We start from the raw sequence: 26,736 nt of genomic DNA on the forward strand, positions 1-26,736 counted from the left end.
GCAGTGAATGAGTTAAGCATGCCAGCCAAAATAATATATTATATAATACCAATTTGGGCCTGATGGGGCAACAATGAGTCACAAAAGCACAGGATGAGTAAATGAAGAAGTAACAAGGAACGTAATAGCATTATCCTGACTTTTCAAAAAAAACAAAACATTTTTTTTAATCAAATAGCAAGAATTAGATAAGAGTTGGATGTATGGAAATTTTATATACACAAATAGTTTTAAATAATTTTGTGCCTTCATTTTTTTTAAGGCTTGCTATGTGTATGAAGACAGCAGCTGAGGAAGTGAGCACCACCGGGAAAGATTGCGGTTGAAGGGAACAAAAGAGAAGGGAATCCTCAGCCACTTTATTACAGTGTTTATGACATCTGGACATTTGTTTGACCAAGGTTTGAAAGTGTGCAAGTGTGGTGCCTCGGGGACACACCTGGTGTGCGTCTAGCTATTCGGGTTTTCAAGCCATCCGGAGGGACTTTTGACCTCGGCCTTGGTTTCCCATGACTCCCTCTAGCCAGAGGGCGAGCCACACAGCACTGTGAGTGTAAAAGAAAAGAAAAGAAGAAGACATTTTGGATATTTGACTTTTGCGCCAAAAGCTCGCATAATATTTAGAATTTGGGCATTCAACCCTGGTACAAAAAAAGCTATTAACATGTTATTCAATTTGTACATAAAACCGTTGGTGAGGTCATGGCTTAAACTCTGTTGTGGATCATCCCAAATGTTTTTTGATGGCGATGAGATCACAGGTTTGTCTGCAACAAACTCATCGAATTCATTAAACGACGGGCTGCCTTTGTGCCCTTGGACAGCGAATGGGCCTTCCTCAAACAGTTCCCTCATACAATTGTCCAAATTGAAAGTAGCCACCTGATGAATTATTTGTGAAGGTGTCGCAAAATGTTTTGAGATGTCACAGTGATAGTTGAGAATCACTGCTTTAAAATCATTCAATTGTAATTAAACAATAACAAATATTCCGGAAAACATTATTTACGGAAGGTTTTTAATGAAATAAAGTTCATGTTACCATAAAACCATAAAAAAAAATGCACACTTGCTTCTGGACTTCAGTTGCATTATAAATAGGCGCAACCGGACGATAAGGCGATGTACTTAATGTTTAATGCACGTGCAAATTCCAATTAGTATTTCCGAGCCTTGACTGGTGATTTTAAACGTAGTAACCCAGGTTCCGGATGTGATCCGGGCCACAGGTTCGAGTGGTGACCCCCCGGGGAGGTTGGTGCAGCCCGGGTGCAACCTGCAGGATGAGCGCGGGTCATTTTGCGCAGCTGCACTGAGTGGCGCCCCTTTAATGTGTGCGCGTATACGTGCGCGTGTGATGAGACGTGGTGAGGGCTGGGACAGGAAGGATTAGCCGGAGGGAGGGATGACTGAATAACGAGGAGAGAACTCCACAGCCACCCACCCACCCACGAGCGTGCGAGTCGTATCCGGAGAGAAGGAGAAGAAGACGGGGAGAAGAATCCTTTTCCGGACGCGGTAGCGGTCGTTTCGGATTTCTTCTTTTTGGAGGAGAAAAAGGGAGACGCTCTGAATATATATGACTGGACAGGTATGAAATGCGATTTCAGTCGGTGTGCGTGCATGTGCGTGATAGTGGGAATGGGTCAGGTGCGGACGTGCGGCTGCAGGTACAATTTGAATGGGGTTGTCGCGAAGAAAAAACACACACCTAAAAGTCAGAAAGAGTCTGATGTAGCCTACTCAATCTTGCGCATATCCAAGGAACAAAACATGTTTTTTTTTTTTTTTTTTTTAATCTAATGAAATACTTGAAGCTGATCGGTATAATCTGAAAGGGGGGCTAGTGGCTCGGTTTAGCTCCACATGCCAGGATACAATTTTGACACAACTTTGCTACAAGTGCTGTTTTATTCATAGAGCTGCAGGAGAGCGGGTGTCCCCAGGTGAGAAAGATTCCCCAGCCCTCCTCTTGCGTGTGTAATAATGAGCATCAGCCAGGAGGTGAGAGGTAGAGAAGGTGAGGAGGAACAAAAAGTGGAAAGGGGGTGGACACTGGTGCTCACACTGTGTTCCCCATTTGAGCTGTCAGTCAAAATTGGGCCATGTTTGTCCTCCAGCTTTTTCCATTTGTCACAATCAACCTAATTCCTTACTTAGCACTATTTCATTCAATACTGGTGACGGACTGCCACTTGTCAAAAACAGAACCACCGAAGAGCTGGTTTGAAAAGAACACTGCAGGCATGTCTGTTAAATGACTCTAGGTTAAGTAATAAAAAAGAAGAAGAAAAAAAAAAAGTAAAATAGTGCTCGGCTTCAAAAGAACGAGACCTTCAGATGTCTCGAGACTTTTCAAATTCAAGGTTCCAAGATTTCAACACATTCCTTCAAACTCCAAGGTGTCAGGTAAAGCAAAGCACTCAAAAAGACTCATGTCAAACTAACAAAAAAGGCAAACAAGATACTGCAATTGATCAAAAATGGTGTATAAACAAAAAGACCAAACGAATTGGGTGCAAAGTGGCTAAACAAAACCTAGCAAGAAGAGACTTGACAGGGACTAAAAACTCACACAAACAGCAAACAAAATGTGACATGGCAATGAACCAACAAAGGCAGGCAACTAATTAAAATCTGACGAGACAACGAGAGACACCTGGACAATACGTGCGTGGAGGAGGGAGCTGATTGGATGACAAGCACAGGCGGACGCAATAAAACCTAACGAGACAGACCTTGACCAAGAGACAAACGTGACAACTAAAATGTAACTTAAAGCCAAATCTCGAAAGCACAGATCATGACTCATGGCTACATACTCTTCTGTTTCACAAGTTGACTTTTTAAAACATTAAAATTATAACGTGTGTTTGAAGCATCATACTTATAAAGGGACAAGTTGCGCATAGTGTTTGTGGAAGTTGACAGCTCATTTTTACATGTTCTAATTTTGTAGTATGGAGCCTAGGGAGTTTAAGTATACTGTTAAATAAATAATCACTTATTTAATTTCTACTCGATATATCAGTCAAATAAAACAGTTGTTTCTATTTGGGTCACGGAAGTGTATTTTGTGGTCAACGACTCAAAAATGAGCAATTTTTTATTTGAAAGCATTTGCATTCTGCATAGCTTTACTTCTCCGTAACAGAAGCCGAAATTTTGTGGCTAAAGGTCAAAGGTCGTCTTCTCTTCCGTTCGGCTCAGTTCTCTTCTACTCCAAAAATCCCAATCTCTCTTCTTCGACGCTTCTCCTGCCAACAAAGTCCTCCACTGTTTCAGCTTCCTTCGTGTGGGCGTGAAAAGCTGGACGCCTGCTCCGCGTTCAGTCTAGACAACTGCTGTGTAATTGTCTCCGAGTGGACGTTATATGGGACTAACTGATTCCAGATCAGGCCCTTGGGGCTGCGATGGGGGCAGGGTGGCAAGGTGGGTCTTCCTGACCTCCGGAGCCTCCCGCCAAGCTGTACGACATTCCTCAAGTGTGTCACTGGGTGTAATTGTCTCAATCAGCTCTCAATCATTTGTTCAACTTCTTTTCATCTTCTTCCAGGTCCATGTCACTGCTTGTGAAGATGTTTTCTCGCGGCTGTCTGTGGGCTCCGCTGGTGTTGCTGGCTGTCGTTTCCCATTTCCCCAGTGAAGCGCAGGATCAAGGTAAAATTCTCCCAAGTCCTTTCTGGTCTCCATTTTTAAACTCTTCGGTTTCCTCGACCTCCTTCTCAGTCAACTTTCTTCATCACTCTTAATCAGATGACGTCACACGCACGCCGATGCTATCGTCTCTATCAAGGTAGCGTTTCAGCTCGGCATCAAGGCGCCGCTCGCCACCTGGCTGCGGGCGCCGTCACGCCTCAAAGCGTTTTTTTTTTTTGTGACTAAATGTGGTGTAAAAGCGCGCTTTAGGCTGCGGTGATTTGCTGCGCGATGCGCCGAACGACGCATATAAGGCTCCAGCGTGCCTTGCAATCAACCGCACCTCAGCAAGGTGGCTTTAATCAAAAAGTGAGCCGTCTGGTTTGTGCTGACGAATGACTGAAATGCGTCCACGAATGAGCATGTTTTTCCCGGTTGAGCCCAATTTGCATAAATGTTAACATCATTGCACATCACACTACATTACAATGTACATAACTGCAGTGTATGTTCCTTGAAAAATTACATTTACGACCAGATATTTTGAATGGTATTCTGGATAGTTGTGTTTTAGTGTATTTTATCTTTCATCATTTAATACTTTTTTCTTATTTTGATTAGATTAAAAAAAATAATAATACAGAATTAAATACTGTTTATTGTGATACATTTTTCAACTATAACGCTCAGCCCTAATACATTGGGGAACATTTGAAACTAATTCGACTCAACACCTTTTTGCTTCTCTCTCTCTCTCTCTCTCTCTCTCTCTCTCTCTCTCTCTCTCTCTCTCTCTCTCTCTCTCTCTCTCTCTCTCTCTCTCTCTCTCTCTCTCTCTCTCTCTCTCTCTCTCTCTCTCTCTCTCTCTCTCTCTCGCTTAAATAATGAGCAACCTAGGAAGTGCAGAAGGTTAAACGCTGTACTTATCTTGACATAGATTATAGGAAAATAAGACAGGGGGAAATTTCCACATTTAGTTATCTGTGTTTGTGTGAGTGCGTGTGAAATATTTGAGTAATAAAAGGATTTTGCTAAATTGGACATAAAACAATCAACATTCAAATGTGGACTCAATACCGGCAAAAGTTTTCAAAGTGATGTTACTGATTACTGTCAATCATCTATACTTTATATGTGTAGAGTCAAATTCCACTATTTATGGGTGAAAGTGGGCTGGCCCGCGAATAACGAAAATCCACATATAATAGACTCTCATTGAAATGAATATGGGGGGATTTGAAATTGATGAATGTACTTGTGCCTTTAAATTGTGGGCCAATCTCTTGGAGTTAAATGGAGGAAAAATAATTAAAAAGCACTGCTTCGGCTCTAAAAGATGCTAGCCCACCAGGCATCTGCCCTGTATGCCAGATGTCCAGCCCTGGTGGACCTCCGCATACTTGCAGTTTGGCACCCACATATTCACCTGTTCGTGAATTTAATTAACCCCCCCCCCCCCCCACCCCAGCCATTTATTTTTAGCGTGTGCGTGGCATAGGCCAGCATATGCGGCATTGAAGGCCCTAGGGCAAATGACAATAAATTGATATAGCAACACAAAGAAGCTGAAATCTGATTGGGCAAAAATCAAATGGACACACAAATGACTGGAAGCTGCACAGCCAAGACTCTCATCTGATGAAATCAAGACAACCGACTGCTGGAAATAAATGATTACAATAGCATGTGCTGTAAGTTGTCAATGTAGGTCAGTGCTTTTGATGGTTTTGATTGGCTTGAGGGCTAAAATTCGGTGTATGAAGACACTTTGCCAGGCTGTTGCTGCCACTTCGTTGCCTTCAGATCACACTTGCTTATTTAATAATTATCCATTTCGTACCTTCAAAACATCTTGAGGTGCTTTAAATTTAAAGGCAACATAATTGAAAATGCCCTTTGTAATTGAAGGTACTTTGCATAAAATGGCTGTTCCGTAATTCCTACATGATAAATGACATAGCTTTGTGAGATCTCTTGAACGAAAGCTGAAAGTTGACAATTTCAAATCCATAAATAAGGTTGTCATTGTCTGGCCTGAACTGTACGCCATGTGAGCATGTGCAAAGAAAGAAGACTCCGCAAGGAAATTAAATAAATATTTTTTTAATCGCTCAGAAGTTCGCGGCGGGATCAATTATCCACTTGTTGAGTAATCCTTTCATTGATCTCTTGCACATCAACATACAGGCAACTTTCAAGGGGATTGAGATCTTTAAATAATGAATGTTTGTGGATGGATTTCTGCAAATCTTGTTGGGTGTGGTGCTGCCTTGTGTTTAGTTGATCTATTTACAAGCGCACGTCTTTATTAAATGGTGATTGCTTTGAAATGAAAGCAGGGCTTTTCTGTTCTTCCCTTTTTTTCCCCCCCCCAACACTTAATTTAGATCGCATCATTTCCTCTCACTCTACCTCGCTTCTATACTGTTTTCTCCCATTTTTCCCGTGTCCGCTTCTCGCCTCCCCCCTCCAACCCCCACCATTTCATTCCAATTTTCAGCAGCTATTGTACCGCACAGAGTGATTTATTTCATTTTGGGCATAAATAAACAAGAAGTGTGACCAAATTGTGGCAGTATAAATTAGACTGGGATTTGTTGCCACTAAGTTACAGCATCACAGGGGTGACCCCTATCCAATTCTCTTCATTAGGGGGCAGAGGAAAGCCATGAATGTCTCGCGAAGCAACAAGATCAGGTCAGCTGGGATTTTAGAGTGAGGATTTGTGTGTGTTGGAGGGTATTTGTTAAAACAATCTTCTTGATATCTTCAGGAACTCCCACTAGACCAAAGTATAAAGAAAGGCTGTTTGTTTGCAAGAAGAGGACATATTGCCATAACTTAATAAAGTCCAATAATATAATCCTATTGTTGCATTATTTAATACAATTAGATGACAAATTACACTATATTATGCATGTTTTTCTAGCCACTGATTTCATGCATCTGTGTTGTTGCTAAGGCAACGATTACATATTAAATTTGAGTTTCCTATTAATCCATGTGTAAGTTCAATGGTATCATGAGGTGTCAAGTCAAGTTGATTTATACAGCCCTTAATTACACAAGAGTCTCAAAGGGCTTCACATGCATACAGTTACAATATCGACGACATCCCCTAATCGAACCACCAGAGGGCAAGAAAAGAAAAAAAAACGACAGACAAAAAATTAGAAACCTCGAGAAGGGACCGCAATTGTGGTAATCCTCCTTCCAAGATGATCAGGCTGCAATGGATGCCGAATGGGCAAAAATTTACATAGTTTGTGATACTAAATATTATTAACTAGAATAGTGCGAAAGTCCATTGAAGTAATTGAAGCACAGCGAGAAGAGGTCAGGGAAGTGGGTCCTCATCTACGCATCATGATGTGATGACAGCAAGTTACTATGGAAGCATGGAACTGCAAACGTGGAGTAAACATTTTTGACTGGTATTTGCAAATACGTTTAAATGTACATGTAGGCTAAATGCTAACATAGCATTTTTTTCCGCATGATGCCATAGGGTATTGACTTGCTCAAGCGTAACAAAAAAATAAAATAAAACATTTTAGCAGGAAAAATGCCGAAAGGAAATCATCAGACATGATAATAAAACCATGAAATTTACGAATAAAAAATATTTATTTACTTAATTTTGGAATGTATTTGTTTAATTTAGGGCAAATGCTAAGATTAAATAAAAACAACTTTTTTATAAAAAAAAATTTAAAAAAAAATCCTCATGCATGCGCAAGTCAATCGCACGTGGTATTATGGGAAATAAAATGCAGTGTTTTAAGCGTTTAGCCTACAAGTACATTCGAACATACTTGCAAATACATTAGAACGAGTTTGCCAGTCCATAAAGTTGACTCCAAAAACATTTTTGACTGGCAGTACATTTGAACGTACTTGTAGGCTAAATGCTACAAACATAGCATATTTTTCCATAATGCTTACTTGCGCATGCGCCTGTTTTTTTTTTTTTTTTGAAGCATTTGGTCCACATTATACCATTACATTTGAAAATTAAGTAAATAGTAAATTAGCCTACAAGTACTTACAAACATATTTGCAGTATTTTCGAACGCAGCCTGTCAAAAATGTTTACTGAACATTGGCAGTTCCACACTTACACTAAAAATGTGCAAGATTAGTGTTAGTATAATGAGGTAATGGCAAAAGTTGCAACCCCCTCAATATAGTCTTATTTTAAGTAACAATCCACTCAGAGAACACTGACTATATCCAAAGAGCAAATGTTAGTTTAAATAGTTACTGAAGTTAAAATATATTAGACTAGCTACAGGCTTAATTTAATATAATCAGTTGTTGTACAAAGAATCTTTGTTTGGTGGACAGAACAATTGTGAGTCTGTTCTTCAAGCCACGGTCCACAACATAACATGAAATATTTGCTATGGAGTGCATTGAGACATATTCATTTTGTTCCCAACTCGGCCCCCAGAGGGTGCAAGTAGAAGCACTTTGTGCTGCAGCTGTGGCGGCAGCAGCATAATAGGAGGAAAATTAGCTGTTTGCCACATTTTCATTTGATAATCAAGTATTTGTTTGTCGTCCAGTCACTCAATCCAGCTCCTTAAAGTGTGTGTGTGTGGGATCCAACATGCATGTTTGCTCAGCCTCTCCGTGAATGCTCATTCATTTCAATTGATTGTGTTGCTTATCTAATTGACGCGATGCTGGTTGAAATACACGTCAAGTGCTATTTTTATGTGCGTCTGCATTTGTGCAGTGAATGTGTGTGGTTAGAGGGCAGCCAGTAAATGCGAGTGACTTGATGGTGGCCAATGATTCCAGCTATAATGAACTGAAAGTGAAGCCAGTGAGGTGAACGCATTAATTCATAAACAAAAGGCAGAATGAGGTGGAAGCAACCTGAATTTAAATAATGCTCATTTAACCAAAGCCAATCAAGTGGGCAGCTCCTCACTATTCAACGTCTGATGACTGGAATCTAGCTTGTCACCATCTCCAATCCACTCTGGAACGAATGCGGCTTTTGGGTTGTGATTTGAAGTGGCGCCGCCAATGTGGCTCATTGGTTATCGATGGAGCATTAGCAGAAAGCAAACGTAAGTTAAAGGCATATCAGTGAAATGAACCTCACTTTGATGGGAGCATGAGATGATTGGAATGTTTGAAATGCCGTATGAGGTTTTTGGCAATGACTAGGGAAAAGGAAGAAATAAATAAATACATTAATAATCAATTGCATGGGTATGTGTCCTGGATTGTGAGGTGAAAAGGAACGTAGCACAGCAGGATCTTACAAGTGACCCAAGTCAAGTGTGACAGAGGATTTCATCATTACACTTGTGTACGACGTGATGTGGCTAGCATGCTGAATGAGGAGCCCGCTTGTTTGTGGTCAATGCACAGGTTTTTCACTTCAGTACTGAGCTCCTTCCATTCTGTAAAAAGCCACAAGACAAAAGGCTTTGGAAAGTAAACATGAATATATCCACCAGGAATGGGCGTTATGGTTATTTTCCGGCTCACACCTCCTGCACGGTTTAAGATTACGCTAATTAGCCTGTTGTTAAAATGCCTTTGAATGGGATTCACAGCGCCACATTGTAGGAAATGTATTAGATGTGTTTGAATGGATTTCTTTCATTTTCCAAAACAATGGGGCTGTTTCTATGTACAAGTCCCTTTATGAAGGCTTTCAACACCTCAGACTATTTCCTGTTGTTGCTAAATAAGTCATCAGCGTCCTACTTGGAAGATGGTCTTTAATTACAGTATAGCCTACTGCCTAGCATGAGTTTTATGCAAAGGGAGGCCAAGCCACTCTAAATGTTAGTTTGTGTACTTTATATCAGGGGTCAGCAACCTTTACTGTCCAAAGAGCCATTTTAGGCCAAATAAATAACAAACAAATCTGTCTGGAGCCGCAAAATATTTGAACAATGTGATGAACGAAACAGCGTCTTGGTGTTAATAAGCCCACGAGCTAATTAGAGCTGTATCGTAACAGAAAATTATGCAACGTTCAATCTGTAGGGATTCATTTTTTCCCCCTACCCTTTGGCTTCCGTTTTTCGATTGCTTTTGTTTTTTTGTTGGGGTGCGGGGGTAGTTTTTCATACTTTATTTTGCACACATTTGAGACTTTTCTTGCTTTCTGTCAAATTTCTGACATTTTTCTTTTGGCAATTTCATGAGCATATTATGTCAGGTAATTTTCTGCCTCTCTCCCCTTTTGGACTTTAATGTCAATTTTTGGGAAATTTTTGGCAATTTTATGGAAATTGTATTGTAGTTTGGGGGATTTTTTTCTTTTGGACATTTTATACTAACTTTTTGAATGATTTATTTTCTACCTTTTTTTTTTTTATTCACGTTTCATGGACAGTATATTGTAATTTTCAGTTTTCCCCTCTCCTTTTTGGACATTTCACGGTCACCTTTTGAACATTTTTAGTTCATTTAAAAAAGTTTTCATCTACCTTTCTTTTTTTCTTAAAATTAAAAAATTTAGACGGACATTTTTTGAATATTGAATTATTAATTTTTATTTAATCATTAATTTGTTTAAATTACATTTTATTTAAAAAGAAAAAGAAAAAAAAGATTATTTTTTTTCTAATGTTTTTCAAGAGCCACTAAAGACCCCTGCTCTATATCGGTCTGTACTGTACATAGCAACTGTATTAGACATGGCTCTTATACACATTGGCGACGATTCAGCACTTTTCCCACCAGATCCCAAACGCATCTTGGCACCTAAGAGTGAAATGTAGACCTTGAATATTTCAGTCAGCATCCACAGCTATTAGCTATATTCTATCCATATTCATTAATCATAGTTACGGTCTCTCGGATTGCCTCAATGTACAGACCTTGGCACACATTGAGCATTATAGCTGTCTCCTTCAATGTCTACATTCGTTAATTATAATTCAGCACGTGTAAGGGTGTGTTCTTTGACATGCAAAGGGGGGGTCTCGTTATTAATCTCCTGCCAACTCCATTCAAACACTATCAAACACACACCAAATGCTAGCAGAGTTATAATGTTCCCAGTGGCCGTGAATTATTCATAGAGTCTTATTGTGGTGAGGTGTAATTATATAGTTTTGCTCCATGCATTTGGACTATTTGATAGATGCCGTGATATGATTACCTGAGGATTGTGGTGAATAATTGGTGAAACCGATGTACAGCATTGTCTCCACACCATAATCAAATCACATAACAAGAAGGGGACTAAGGAAAGAGCATTTGAAGGGCAGCAAACCAAACTAAAACTTCCCACCCAAGCTGTTGCTTTGTACTCAACAATAAATGTTTTTTTTTTTTAATAGATTAACTGACAAATGTTTCCTTTAAAGTGATTATTATTTGGTTACTGGTTTGGTCCGTATAACATGTCAGATAATGGGGAAAAATGTTGATCCTTGTTTGCAAATGTATTATTTTGATTAAACATAAAAGATAATCAGTCTGATTTTATATCAGAGAATATTTACTTTTGTGAGGCTAAAATCAGACGGGTTTTTTGTTTTTGTTAAACAATGGCTGCAAATGACTAATCAATAGTTGCCAATCAGTTTGATGATTGTTGATGATGGTTGTTTAATAAATTGTTGAATGAGTATTTGCCCTCCTTTCTCTCTCTCTTTCTTTTTCTCTTTCTCTTTCTCTCTCTCTCTCTTAGTTGTCAATCAATTTGATGATTGTTGATGATGGTTGTTTGATAAATTGTTGAATGAGTATTGCTCTCTCTCTCTCTCTCTCTCTCTCTCTCTTTCCCCGTAGATTCCCTACTTTTACAGTTAAGATCATCAAACACTGTACATTTCAGACAAAGTTAATCCAAATAAACATTGAATGCAGTTTTTAAATAGGGATTGTATCTATTCAGGGAAAAATTATTCAAAGCTGTACTGTGTGGAAAAAGTATTTGGACGCCTAAACCTAATAACTGGTTGGACAAACCTCACTAGGAACAAATGAAATCAAGTGTTTTCGATAACTGTCAATGAGTCATTCACATGGTCTGTGGAGATTTTTGGCTCACCCTTCCTTGCACAATTGTTTTAATTCAACAACACTGAAGGGTTTTTGAGCATGAACAACCTTTTACAGGCCATGCCACAGCATTTCAATTAGATTCATCATTCAAGTCTGGACTTGAGCTTGAGGTCATGAACTGATGGCTTTTTTTTTTTCAAGTTTGCATTTTTATTCTTCAAATTGCCGTTGTTGTGCATCCAACTCTCAAATCAGATTTGCTGCATCAGTCACAAGAAGAACAAAAGTTTTATTCTCAAATGTTTCACATATTGTTGCAGTAAGGAGGGAGGGAATATTTTCTTCTGCTTACTTGTGTCCCTGGCGAATGGGAGCATTTTAATTAATATGCTTTTGATTAATCGACCCATGACTAATTTCCCATGATAGAAGTGTTGATCATAATGTGTTTCTTCAGTTCCAGCTCCGAAGAGGCTGCGTTTCAAAGTGCTGAACCCAAACAACTTGCTCGTCTCGTGGAAGGAGCCCAAAGGCGACTTTGATAGCTACTTGTTCCTCTACAACAGCATACCAGGTAGGATGGAGATGTCTTAGACATATTTTAAATAAATTATTAAAACTCTCAAAATTGTCACTGACAGAGGGAAAAAAATATGGTATGCAAAACTACACAACCTAAAGGTGGAGGATCTGCTATGCAAATTTCAGTTTCAAAATTAATTTTTTTTCAAAATATTTGTCATTTTTTCCATACATTTCAAATTTTAACCTTTCAATTTTCAAGGTTTTTCCCCCATTAAAAATATATATATTTTCAAAAATGTCTAAATTATTTCCCCCCCCAATATTTTTTCCACATTTTTAAGAAAAATTAAATCAAATAATTTTTCAATGTAAAAATTCGAAATTTCTATTTCAACATTTTGAAAATATCAGCTTTTCACATATTTCTTCCCCCTTCCAAACATTGCACAATTTAATTTCCCCCAAAACTTCAACATTTAAAATGTTTTCCATTTTTCCATTTCTTCCCCCCCACATTATTTAAAAAATGTCAAAATGTAAGTGTTTTCAATGTCAAAATTTAAAATTTCAATTTCAAAAGTATGTATATTAAAATATGCTACGCAAATTAGAACTGACTCAACTTTGAGGAGGATCATGACTTGGATTTTCTGTATCTCAACAACAATTATGTAATGTGAATCTTATCAAAACTCCCCCACTTTTTATTGTGCTGCATCTCTGCTAAATTTGAGATGAGCCAAAGCTTGTTTTAACTCAGGCTTCCCCAATCCTGGTCCTCGACTGCCGGAGTTCTGAAGGTTTCAGATGTTTCCGTCCTCCAAAACCACCTAATTCATATAATCGGCTCATCAGCAAGCTCTGCAGAAGCCTGATAATAATCCTGATCTTTAGAATCAGGTGTTTTGATGGACGGAAACAATTCTAATTTACAGGACTCCTCGAGGACCAGGATTAGGAAAGCCTGTTTTAACGGCGTATGATCTGTCAGCAGGTTGATAAGTGAGGCTTTGAGCTACCTAGCATTCTTAATGAGTTATGATAGTCAAGCTCCGAATCAACGCGAGGCACGAGCTGCACACGCAGCCGCAAGATTCGGCATCTCATCCCGCCTATTGTAAATAATTGAAGACTGTTGTCTGAATGTCTGATATGACCTCATCAACTTCTGCGCTTGTATAATACATTCACTGGCCACCCTAATTGCCATTGATGTTTCTTGTAATCACAGCATCTCCACCTTCATTGCCATACATCTTTGCCACATAAAGTCCTTGATCACGATGCCGTCAACCTGGCAATTGTTCCGTACTAACGGCGTGCCGAAACACTGAAGATAATTCTCTCGTGTGCAGCCGCCGTAAAAGTGAAGAAGCCGGTTTGAACAAGCACATTGTAACATAAAATGCACTGCCCCACAAACAAGCTATGGCGAGGGAAGTCGTGTCTGACAATTTCGTGCTGCGTTTAACGGGGTAGAAAAGAATAAAAAAATCAAATTTACGGCCGCTTCCTCTCAGTGAGGAGTAGAAGTGCTGCAGTGGTTCCTTGGCACTCGGCACATGCAGTAAAAATGTTGGCCCTCCACCGTGTCCTTTCCGTATCTCGCACTCTCAAGATAGTTAAGCGCTCCATGCGAAAGCGGCCAATCACAATGGATCTGCTTTCCAGTTTCTCCTTTCACCGCCGTATCATTTCAGATGCTCGGAAGCAAGGTTTTAGGCATTGCAGACACAACTGATATTTGTTAGTCTATTAAGATGTTTAACCGCACAAGCGTAGCCTGGCAAAGAAATGAAAAATTGTTATTCATTCACAGGAACTGGTGATTATGTAGATTACAAATTAGCGAGTTTAACTTTCTGATAGATCAACAGCGTGGAGGTTGTGCAACGACATAAAACCATCCAATTAAAACATTGATACTGTATTTAGTTGACTGACTTTAGTTTGGATGCTGAGCACTGCTGTTTCTTCGCCTTCTGCTTATCCCGAGCCATTCTCCTCAGGGCGTCATTATCCATCAGGCTGCAGCGATAGGGGGCCACAAAAAGCGTGCACGCATCTTATTGATGGCTTCATTGATTGCAGGGTCAAAATTGAAGTGGGCTGATAGTGTGACTTGATGGAATGAACCAAACGCGCAGCCGCACGTTTCTTCTTCGGGACATTGTCACTCTCAAACGATGCAACAAAATTCCTGGACCGTCATCCTTTTTTTTCCATTTATTTATAGTCTTTCAGACAGTTTTTTTTTTCCGGCCCTAGTTTTTTTTTTTCATTAATTTTTCCTATCGAACATAGTTTTTTTTTCCATTTAGTTTTCCTTTCGGACATTTTTTTTTTTTTTTTAGTTTTCCTTTCATAGTTTTTTTTTTTCCCCCCATTTATTTTTCCTTTCGGACAGTTTTTTTCCCTTTTTTTTTTCGGCCAATAGTTTTTTTTCCCCATTTATTTTTCCTTTCGGCCCTAGTTTTTTTTTTTTTCATAAATTTTTCCTTTCGGACATAGTTTTTTTTTTCATTTATTTTTCCTTTGGGCATAGTTTTTTTCTCTTTTATTTTTCCATTCGGACATAGTTTAAAGTAAACAAATAATCGATTTCCTTATAAATAAATACATTAGACATCCTTATAAATTACGGAAGGTCACTCTTTGTCTTCCCCATAAAATCCATTCTTCCTCTAGGTAGCTGAATTCATCAACCTGTATTGGCATATTTTCTACAAGTGTAACCTTGGCTTGCTTTTCTTGTACTCTGTCTTTAATAGGTGGCCATCAGAAAGAGATCATCACGTCAAAAAGTGTCAGTAAAGTGTTGATAACAGACTACGACCCATCCAAGGATTATGTCGTCAGTGTTATTTCTGTCAGTGGCAGTACTCAGAGCAGAGCACTGCTGGGCAGATTTAAAGGTGTGTTCATACATTTAACCCTTGTGTATTGTCGTTCTTAACATGGCAATCTACTGGAAGATGACTACAAAGTTCACCTTCTGTTTCTATTAAGTCCTTTCTAAGTATCCGCTGATGTGATACAGTTGCTGCTGATATGCTCTCATTAGTGTGAATGGCTTGTTGACCGCCTTCCTTGACAACATACTTCATTTTTACTGTGTGAGTGGATGAATGAGGCAACACTATAAAAGGTACCTTCTGGGAGGAAAGGTGCTTTAGAATTTATTATAGTGAAACCCCGTTTATTGCGGGGGATGTGTTCCAGACCCAACTGCAATAGGGGATGCGCTATATGTCGAGAGAACATATCATTTTGCCCTTCCCACACACTTTAAACACATTTAAACTTATTAAAGCAGATTTAATTATAATTTTATTGTTACACACTTGTTAAAGTATTCCTTAGTGCCCGTTGTTCCCCTACTTGCTCGCATAGCGTGCTGGTTTCAAGCCAGTGGTGCAGTCGTCCCTGGAGAAGTGGGTATACTCTTATTATTATTATTATTATTATTATTATCACTATTATGATTTTTTTTTGTAGCCCAAAAAACAAAATCCATTTGTACATGCTTAAAAATAAGATTATAATGATTTGATTAAGAGCAGTTTGTATTTATCATGAGACAAATATACGGTATAAATAATGTAAAACAAAATTGACTGAACAATGAACAAAAATACTGGAAAACAGTCATTATTAGACTTCATTATTGTTTTTGTCCCCAATCCTCAAATTGTTCAAATATGTACAAAATGAGCAAAAAAGAAATGGTAGATACAAAATGGTAGATTCTGTATTTTTTAGACTATAGGTTGCTCCAGAGTATAAGTCACATTTTTGGGGGAAATGTAATATACAAAAATTGAGACCTAGAATAGTATAGCTCAAACTCGAACCCCAAAATCCCCATTCACTAATCGTGTTAAAAGCAGCGGACGTATTCCGGTTGGACAAAACTTCCGCTTGGAACTGTGGAAAAAAAAACATTTTTACCGGTAGTTTAAAATGTCCTACCTTGAAGGGGGAGTCAACCCAAAAATAAAAATCATGACAATGTTGACATAAGTTTAATACCAATCACAGCTCAGCTTCAGAAAACAGGGGAGCTGTGATAGGTCATCGCTTGAGCCCTGAGCAACTGTGATGTCATCTTCAGTCGACAGCAAGTGGCAAAATGGCCGCCCCTTGAGATGGATAAAAAAAACGGCCGGATTTTGCTGCATAACTCATATTCCACAAATGCAATATCAATCAGAATGTCATGTTTAGACTAGTGAGGTCACATGTAACATATTGTCAAGAAATGTTTAAGGTTGACTTTTAACTCCAATCCCACATCGAATTGCGGTAGAAACCAGGTCAGGTTTATTGCGCCTTTAGGTGCTGTATTACTATATCCCTGTTGTAACCAATGCTGCATGCTAAAGAAGATGATGTTAATGCACGAAAACTAACGAACTAACTAGAAAGGTAAAAAAAAAATATATATATATATTTAAAAACCAGCAATCAAACGATGCAGCGCGAACTAGCCTTGGTTGAATGAATTGTGCATCTTGTGACATGTGTCTTTTCTATTCCATGTGCAGCAGTTGAGAAGGGCGAGGGTGATGGAGAAGGCAAAACGGAGCCGCAGCGTCTGACCGATTCATTCCTTCTTCCTGAAGATGTCAACGAGATCTCCGGAGGTAAGATAAATGCTCACGAAGTTGCCAGGAGGCTCGGGCGTCACGTACGTTAACACGCGGCGCTCGGATGAATAGAATAAAACATAAAAGTGTTTGCTTTTGTGTGCTCCGGTGATGAATTGACGCGTCTGGGGCCATTTCGAAACAGCAGCCGATTACGACCCAAAGCCAAAAAAAATGTGAGCCTCGGGTCTTTCCATGTCCAGCTGGATAAGATTGGGAATTTCTTCCTCCATGCTGAGTCTTTGTGCTATTCAGTGACAACAAAACCCGCCTTTTGAAAGCGGCGCACATACAGAAATCAAATGCTAACCCTATTAACACTCGCTTGATAAATCATTCACAGTTGCATACAACAAGGCTGAGAGAAGTATTTGTCAATGAGGGTCTTGTGTCTTTGTGGTTTCCTATGAACTTGCGCTACCTTGCCCCAGACGACACTGTCTGGCTTTTTCATCTTGGAAACAAGATCTCGGCCTTCGTAATACATTACAAATACCTTGCATTTCAAATTCAGTGAAAAGAGAGAGACAAGAAATGATTATTTCAAATATCACCGTACAATTATTCAGTAATGATTGTAATTCTTAACATAAGAAGACACACCATTTTCACCAATTTAATTAATTATTTTTTTATTTATTTTTTCAACTCTGGTTGTAAACACACAAAAAAACATTGCGAAATCCTATATAATTTCCCAGTTCTATACTTCCTTAAAGTTTCCTTCTACCCCCCCCCCCCCAAAAAAACAATGCTTGTGGCTGAATTTAGAATGCTCTTAACTCTTTCTAATAGAACAGGTTTAAAATACAAACTAAAAGTCACTTTTAGAAAAATACTTCTTGCTGCATTCTAGCATGTAGTGTGAAAGAATAGAAGTGAAACGAGCAGAACCTCAGACATATTCTGCTTCCTCATGGGAAGGAATTGAAGGCTCTGCCCAAAAAAAATCAATAATTAAATTTTTCACAGTAACACAAAACAATGAGATGAAATAAATAAATAAATACGTTTTATTTTTATTTTTATGGCAGACTTATTTTAATAGACAGAGGCAGTATATCAAGAAAACCCAGTCACATCAAATAATTCTTGCCCCTGCTCTCTATCTCCTCACCCTCTTCTTCTTCTCTCTGTAGCTACACGAGACGTTTGAATTTCCTTCCGGCTGCTTTATCACAACCATTCACTGCAGCAGAGGTGACCTTCATTAGTGTTGTGCTTCACATCTCTCGGGGTTTATAATAGTATGCCGCTGTGCGTCAGTAGAGTCAATGAATGCATTGCGTGTCTCTGCGAGCTTTTGTGTACTGCGGTGATGATGATAATGTTACGCTCTGGAAGAGTGAAAGGTGCTCTTTCAGGCTCCGCTGTGACTTGTGAGGGCTTTTATAACATGCCAGTGTTAGTGTGTGTATTTCTATCATTTTAATTCATGCTTCCAGGAGAGGTGTGTATTCTTAATCCTGAACCGCTCCGTGTTTATTATGAAATATCAGTAAGTCCCGAGTGGGGGGCTATCTGTGATGCATTGCATCAATGTGGTGAACTAGTTCGTGGGAGAGGGGGGAGAAAAGCTCGATTGTTTTTTTGTGGCATAAGCAGGATCAAGGCTTGGCATGAACTTTTATACTCAACAGTCATTGTGGCGAGCGGAAGAGCAACGCAACATTTTCACTAGCCACAATTTTGTTGTTGGGTCGGTTTCTCGATTTGGTAGAACGGAAGAACTTGGAAAAATGTACGGCCTTTCCTCCTTCATTTGTTTCTCTTTGTGCATATGTTTTCGATATTTGTTATTTATTGATTTTTTCTAAAAGAGAAGGACAAAAAAACTAAGGTCCAGTTGGCATGTGCACATGTGCAGATTTATCTAAATGCTGTTGAGACAACAATTTAAGTACTTGGGACGGACTTTGATTCGCACCACTTCCGAGGCGCTACTTGATGAACTGACGCTACATACCCAGCCATCAATGTGTAACAAGACATCTTAAGATACATTTTTGAGATGTCTTGAGACATGTCTATAAGATGTGAACACTGGTTCTCAGCCCCGGTCATCGAGTACCCCTGTCCAGTCTGTTTTCCAGGTCTCCCAGCCAACACGGGTGAGGAACGTTCTCAGGCTTCATGCAGAGCTTGCTGATTAGCTGATCGTTTGAAGCACCTGTGTTGCCGGTGGGAGACATGGAAAACAGGATAAGGGTACTCGAGGACCGCGGTTGAGAACCACTGCCTTAGAAGATGTCTTTAGATGTATCTTAAGTTACGTCTGAAGATGTCTTTCATGGTATCACTATTTACCGTTCCCCTTTCAGTTCAACTTTTGTCTTAAGATGTCTAAAATTTGGTCGGGTGGCATCCGATGTGCTGCTCTGTCATGGTACCATCTCTCAAAGCATCTGAAGATGTGCATGGAAATAGGCCTTCAAATGTCTTAAGACATTCAGTGTCTTCAAGACACAAACATCTGTTTGGGGGACGTCTCTGTCAAGGGCAGTCATTTTCAAATGTTGGCCTTAAGATGTCTTGATGTAGCGAAATGTCTCAAGACGTCTTGATTTTGGTCATTTAGGCATCTTGAGACACGCTGATGGCTGAGTATGTAACTGACTGATTTACAACAACAGTTTCACTAGTGAACATCTCAGCAACCACCGTGACCAACGACTCTGGTTAAAGGGACGACAGCCAATCATAACAATGGGTTTGCATGCACATCCATTTCAATGACTCTCCTTACAGGTTATTGAGGCACACTGCCCAACGCTGTTGAAACTATGTGGAATTGTCTGCGTTTCGTGCCGCACAATAACAATAACATTATTCAAATGCGTACAAATTAATAAACGTTTAAGCTAGGCATTATAAAGATGAACATATTTAATTAAACATCAGATGACTTTGTGGCCTTTATTTTACACTACAATTAAATATACATTTGAATTTGTAAAAGTGGCCAGCAGGAGGCGCTCTGCTACTCACCGCTGCGGAAAGTCACCTGTATTTGGCGGCTGCCGGGTGTTAATGTCAAGCCCTGATTAGAATTTATTTAGGGCTATAAATTGGAAGCTTAGCTCCTCAGATATGTTTAGGGTAAAGTTAATGGAAAAGGCAACATTCATTCAATAAATCATCATGAAACTACTTGGCACTTTATCTTCACCAGTTTCTAATATATATTTTTTTTATTAGAAACTCCTTTTTTTTCTTTTTTCTTTTTTCTTTTTCTTCTTTTTTTTCTCTAAGAGCTCAGTATTGTTCATTCGGTAATTTCACTGATTTGACATGTCCTCATCATTGCTCTCTTTTTTTTATTTATTTGTTTTTATTTTTTATTTTGTATGTGTATATGCGTGCGTGTGTGTGTATTCATTAGTTCACCAAAAAACTATTAAAAAATCCCATACCGTTCACCTAAACCGAACACCGCCGTCATGGGACCCGAGGAAGGACCAAAGAAAGGAAAGGATAATTTTTTTAGCTCAAAATCACTTTGTGAGCAGCAAAAGGGAATGCAAAACATCAATACAATTGAATGTTTGTGTGGTACGGTTTCAATATTTCCAGGAATACGTGTATGGTCAGAGAAAAGTGCCACTAATACAGTAGATATAACATAGGTTAGCTCACCATGCACCCCGAGTCAGCTGTACAAGTAAAGTGTTATAGTGGTTAACAAAAAGGAGATATAATTACAATAATGCTAAAAGTAAGAAATGCATCGTGTCGGATGCACGAGAGCATTTGTTCAGCATTTCCACAATGACTTCACTGCACTTTCTGCAACAGCTGCACTCCACTCCTCACTGAAGCTAACACACAACTCTCCTGTGTTGGTCTGCAACTTAAAAGCTGGATTTGAATAATCAATCGATGACCGTCTTTTTTTTTCGCCCTCCTTTTTTCTCCTTCCGTGTCAAAGTCTGCTTTGAGAAAAACAAGGTAAAGATGAATGTATTATGCTGAAAAGATTGAAACATTCGCAGACAAATATTATTCTTTCAGAACAACCCTGTAAGCAGTTCAGTATTAGCTTTTAGCCATACTTTAAATAACATTTTCCTCCATTAATACTTTAACAGATCATTTTTCCTTCTATGCTTCCTGTTGCTGTCCCTTCTAAGCTATTATTATTGGCGAGCGCACACGTTCCATACCAAAGTGTCCTTTACATAAGTAGTTATACTTGGAGTTCTTTTTTTTTTTTGGACCCATTTGTCTTACTAAGATAGCTTTTGCTACTGTCTTCTCATTTTTCTCATTCACAAGGAAGCCAGAAAGAAATTTTCCATAGCCAGACCTCAGCCTTTATGGGGCCCAATTATTATTATTATTACCTTACAGACAAAATACTTTGCTTCATATTTTTGATGATTCTATCATTCTCTATTGTAGCAGTCAATAGTCTTGAATAGCATCCCTGCGTGATGGCAAGTATTACTATCGACACCATTTATTTTCTGGTAAATTTACATAAACCGACACAATGAGTACGTAGACGCCGCAGCTCCGTGTAGCAAAATGAAGCGATGTACGAAGATGCCTTGTTCACTTGCTCCTTGAAAACGAACCATCAATCCAGAACTCGCGGCTGTGTGCTTGTTTTGCTTGTCGATGCTAGAACAAACTCATTAGTGGGACTAATGTTAGGCAGTCATTTATTTTCATTAGAAGTCGGCCCTAACCAACGTTCCCTCAAAAATGATAGCTGATGTTTGGACAGCTGTGTTGCCTCAGATCAAACAGTAATGTTCATGTGTGCGTGTGTCACAGATGTTGTTCACCGGCCTCCAGTAGTTGAACAGATTTCAATCTCCACACTAAGTCATAACTGGTTTTTAAAACCGCATTTGATTTCTCCTGAAATTATTACCTTTTATGAAAAATGTGGCTACAAAAGCACAAACATTTCGTTTATTCTTCTTAACTATCAGCTTCAACGTTCTCACGCTGAAAGTGGCTATGAAGCAAGAGGCTGCAAATTATGCCCCTTATCTAACTAAATGTTTGAATTCTGTCGGGGAAAAAATGAAAAATGAGCCACCTCAATAAGGTCTTGGTTGAATGAGTTTCAGAATGATGAGGGATGGCATTGCTTCTTAGAAGCTCAGATACTGAAGAAAAAACGAAAAAAACAACGAATTTTACGATTTCATTTTCTTGAGTATAAACTAAAGTCTACATTTCAACATTATAAAAAGTCAACAACAAGAGGCTAAAAGCAATCAGATCAAGACAGTGGCACGCACCCTCAAAAAAATGAACATAGATTTCTTTTTTTTTTTCCAACATGTATGAACTGCAAGTAATAGGATGAAACTATTGCCCTCCTTCCTCCGTCACTGAAGCTTAAGACCAGCACTCACACACACACACACACAAACATGTGCGCACACATGCAATAAACCCAAGGGACAGATGTGGTTAAAGTTGAACTGGAGGCCAATGAGATTCTGTTGACACTGAACGCTCTGATTGTGAGAGATGGAAGGGAGAGTCACCTTATAGCACACAAACCTGTGTCAAACGTCCTTTATTTGCGACACGATTAGAGCTCTTTTGCTCTGTAATTACCTCCGTTAAGGATCTTGCTTTGCACCCTCTTGATGGCCGTTTAATGTAGAACTTGTATTGAGTGCTCCTGCTTTCTGTGCCACAGACGACAAAGCTGCCACTACATCTGTTGTTCCTTGTCTTCATTCGCCTCTTAACATTTAATTGAATGAATTCAGTAGCAGTGCTACCATTAATAACCCTAGCGTTATTGTTGTTAATTAGGGGTGTCAAAATATGCGTGTTATTTTTGAGTTCATTTAAAGTTCTTTTAACGCCACAAATTTTTTTCCCAACGCACGATTAATGACCAAACCTTACTTGGAAAGCCTGCACTGGGGGAATTCCAGTCGCAACGCAGCAGACACGTCCGCGTCAAAATTTAGCACTAATAAATTTAATAATAATGCATAGATTTGTGGAGACTGGAGTCAAGTTGTATTTTACAATTTTAAAAATGTGCAGAATTTAAAGATTAGATAGCTCTTAATATGGAAAGAAAAATGCACTGAGCTGTCATCGATGTCTTAGAAATGCAACTATGCCACCTAGTGGCAGAAAAATGACCAACTCAAATCAATATCACACTCGTTTTTTTAATTGAACTACATTTTATGAATTATTATGAAATTACTGTATCAATGACTAAAAGATGCAGCCATATTTCTATTAGTTAATTCCCCCCCTCCACTTTTTTTGTTAACAAGAGCATGAAAACTTAACCTAAAAAATATTTATTTTTTTAACAGATATAAGATTTGCGATTAATCATCAGTTAATTATTGAAGTCGGGATTAATTACAATTAAACATTTTAATCACCTGACACCCTTATTGTTAATACAAATAATGTTGTACACACATCTTCCTCATTCCTTTTGAAACCCTCTAACTTGACTTTATTCAAGTTCAGATTGACCACAATAAAAAAGCCATTTTCAAAACATAACAGTCGACACCGGGCAGCAACAACAGAGTAAACAGTTGGACACGTAGAAAACTATCTTGTGTCATGTAAACCCAGCTCTGGGGATTTTCAATGAGGCATTAAATGAAAGCGAGCCAGACCGCAATATGACATCGAACTGTCGGAAGGTTATCTGCTTGCAGAATTCTGCAAACGTTTTTTAATCTTGTCCTGTGCAAATTTCAGCGGTGTTCTATCGAGTGGCATGCTGCCAGCAATATTGTTATGCATACGCAGCAGCTTCGTCTTCTTCTTCCACTTGGTTGCTTCCACTTTTGCCTTCATTGTTTTAATCAATTTCTTGTTTGTGCGTTTTGTGGCAATGAGATTTGACGCTCAAAAAGTTTGTATGCAGAAATATGTCACAATGCTAGTGCATCTTTATGGCGGGCGGCAGCCCATTGAGGCTGCAACATTCATTTGAATCATCTGTTTACGTTGCCAGTTCAGAACAGGGTAGAGTGATGATGGTTTTGACAGCTGGTAAAGCAATATAAATATGACAGGAGGAACAGCAGCAGGGAAAGCGGTGAGGAGAATTGGAAAAATAATGAATATAAACCTTAATGCAAAGTGAGGAGGCAGCAAAAGGACTCACGGTGGAAACTCATCTCGGTGTCCTCTGCAATTTGCACACTTTTTCTCCATTTATCTCCCTTCATTTACGGCTCTTTCCATCTTGCCAATGTGTCTTTAATACTTTGCGTTAGACTCTGGCCCACAGCGGAATCATTTCTATTCAAAGCTGCGTCGGCATGGCACACGCTGGGTGTCGATTCGCAGTCTCGGGAGCAGATCGACCATCGCCCACTTGGGTTTGCGAGAGAGAGAAAGAGAGAGAGAGAGAGAGCACTTGCCAGACTTTTGTCCTTGTCTTCAATTAAGTCATAGGGTTCGCCGCTAGGTTAAGCTAATTGTATGACACCGCACTTAGGTCGGTCTTCCGGTGGTATATGGGTCAATGTTGGCAAGGACTGTTTAGAGCGAAGAGGTCAGTTGGAATGATTTGCGTCCACTTGTGTGGAAAAATAAATAAATTAAAAAACGATAGCACTCTGAAATATTCTAATCCTGTGATGCAATGTCACACAGAATAGCTGCAGATGCAAATTGACTTCGGGACGAAAGCCAGGTTAAATGCATTACGCTTTGGAAGAGACACAGCAATGTGCCAGGAGTTTGTATAATTAGTTACAGTTTGCTCGGTGGAATGATATGGCTAATTTGGAAATTGATTGAATTTTCCGGTTAGGCTTTTTATAAAACAGACTGCTTCTTAATTTCTGTCCCCTTAAATCATGAGCAGGATGCACATTGGCCAGGCTCGGTAAAAATAGATTTATTCATAGCTGTAACTGCCAGTTAAAGCTATTGAAAGTTTGTTTTTGTTTTTTATGTGTCTGCAAAGCAAAATAATGCCGTTTTTGAGGGTCTAAACCTGGATGAATACTCATGACACTTTGCACACACACAAGGCCTGGAAAAACATTTATATTTTAGATGGTTATTCTGGTCCTATGTGCCAGTACCCCAACATGCTAGTACCCAAACGTGGTCAGAGTTGCGAGGCTGGCTTGCAGCTCTTGTTAGGGCCCGAGCTGCGGCCACTGTAAAGTCTCTATCGTTTTTGTAGGAGTTCTTCCTCTTTCTTCTTGTTCTTCTTCTTTCTTTTTGTTCTTCTTTCTTCTTTCTTGTTCTTGTAGTTCTTCTTCTTTCTTGTTCTTCTTTCTTGTTCTTTCTTCTTTCTTGTTCTTGTTCTTCCTTTTTGTTCTCCTTTCTTCTTGTTTTCCTTCTCCTTTTTTTCTTGTTCTTTCTTGTTCTTCTTCTTGTTCATTGTTCTTGTTCTTGTTCTACTTCTTTGTTCTTGCTTCTTCTTTCCTTGTTGTTCTTTCTTCTTTTTTCTTGTTCTGGTTCTTGTTCTTCTTTCTTGTTCTTCTTGTCCTTGTTCATCTTTCTTCGTTCTTGTTCTTCTTGCTTCTTCTTCTTTCTTGTTCTTCTTGCTTCTTTGTCTCTCTTTTTTTCCTTCTCCTCCTTCCTTCCTTCCTTCTACGACGTACAAAAAAAGTATTTTTGGAGCCATTTTCAATTTACTTTGAAAACCGTTACCATATTTAACTTTTTCTTAAAGGTAATATTTTTACTAACTACTAATAGGGAATGTATCTGATCGTCTTCAAACTTTGGGTGTTTCATCTAATCTAAAGATGCTGAAAAGCTATTTATTGAAAGATTTTTTTAATTTTGTCGCATAATTTTTGCCGAGGCGATGTGCTGTTTGCAAAGAAAAAATGGCTGCTTTTGGGGTCTAAGTCTAGGTGAATACTCATGACACTTTGCACACACATAAAGCTTGACAAAAGCATTTGTATTTTACTTTCGAGGGTTTTTGTCCTATGTACCAGTACCCCAACGTGCTAATACCCCAATGTGACCAGAGTTGCAAGGACCCTTTATAGCTGCTCGCAGCTCCAGTTTATAATTGTGATATGTAATTTTGTCAATTGTAAAAAAACAAAAAAAACAGCCATAGCACATCTGTCTCACACTTGTGAGGTTGGAAGTTTGAATCTGAGTTTTGAATCACCACACCCAAAGTCATTTAGGAAATGCTCCAGCTCGCCCGTGGCTAATGAGGATAACTGTTATAAGTGAATAAATGTACATACGTTATCCCATATTCACTCTTATAATATTGCAAAGCACTTATATAAGTGTTATACAGAAAATACGTGATGATAAATGTTACAGAAAATAGATGGGTGAATAAGGAAAGGAGAACAAGAATATTAGTTTTTTCCCCCTGTTCTTATATTTGACACAATGCCAAGTTAGCTTTGTTTATTTATGTAATGTATAATTACCAATAAACCTGGTGGCTGTATAGTGCAGTCCCAGTCAGATCAATGGAGATCCTCTCCCATTGCTGTCAAAGTTGTTTACAAGCTACAGTATGCGTTGACCACTAACATGGTGGGGAGTGAGCATCGTCTTGAATATAAATGCCGTGGTTAGGCTCATTTGACCAGCTTGTATGACTTGTGTGAGAGATTTGTGCCACAATCAGACATGTTTCACTTATCTGGCCTGAGGATGTCTTGTTACTTATTAATTATTATGAGTCATAATGGAATCATAATTTAAAGGTCATAAAAGTAAATAATGCAGTGTATTGGTGTCTGTAAACATGATGAATAGGCGAGGGAATGTTCTTCCTGTTGAAGCACAGTATGACATAAACTTGCCCAGTGTATTAAAATTAATGTATCTGACGAAAAGTCATAGTGAGTTGGGTGTATTAAAACTATTGTCTCCCACTTGCAGAATTAATTATTAAGCCATAGTTTGTGGATCTAGGTAGAGCCAACAAAAAAAAAAATCAACAATATAATAAGTGCATGATGCTAAAAAA

The 26,736-nt window shown here is 38.9% G+C and overlaps 1 protein-coding gene across 2 annotated transcripts in view; it reads left to right on the plus strand.

The window, feature by feature from the left end:
- The first annotated feature begins 1,341 nt into the window (after positions 1-1,341).
- col14a1a (collagen, type XIV, alpha 1a) overlaps positions 1,342-26,736 on the plus strand; it is a 106,789-nt gene continuing 81,394 nt past the window's right edge. For both annotated transcript variants that reach the window (XM_086077787.1, XM_086077788.1), the window contains exons 1-5: positions 1,342-1,591; positions 3,557-3,660; positions 12,086-12,202; positions 14,925-15,068; positions 16,701-16,799. In XM_086077787.1, the coding sequence (XP_085933913.1) occupies positions 3,561-3,660; positions 12,086-12,202; positions 14,925-15,068; positions 16,701-16,799 (460 nt within the window). In that variant the 5' untranslated portion in view covers positions 1,342-1,591; positions 3,557-3,560. The remainder of the gene's footprint in view (positions 1,592-3,556; positions 3,661-12,085; positions 12,203-14,924; positions 15,069-16,700; positions 16,800-26,736) is intronic.

This window comes from Leptonotus elevatus, chromosome 6 (genome assembly GCF_054856555.1).
Source record: "Leptonotus elevatus isolate MCC_2025b chromosome 6, RoL_Lele_1.0, whole genome shotgun sequence".
Lineage (NCBI taxonomy): Eukaryota > Metazoa > Chordata > Actinopteri > Syngnathiformes > Syngnathidae > Leptonotus > Leptonotus elevatus.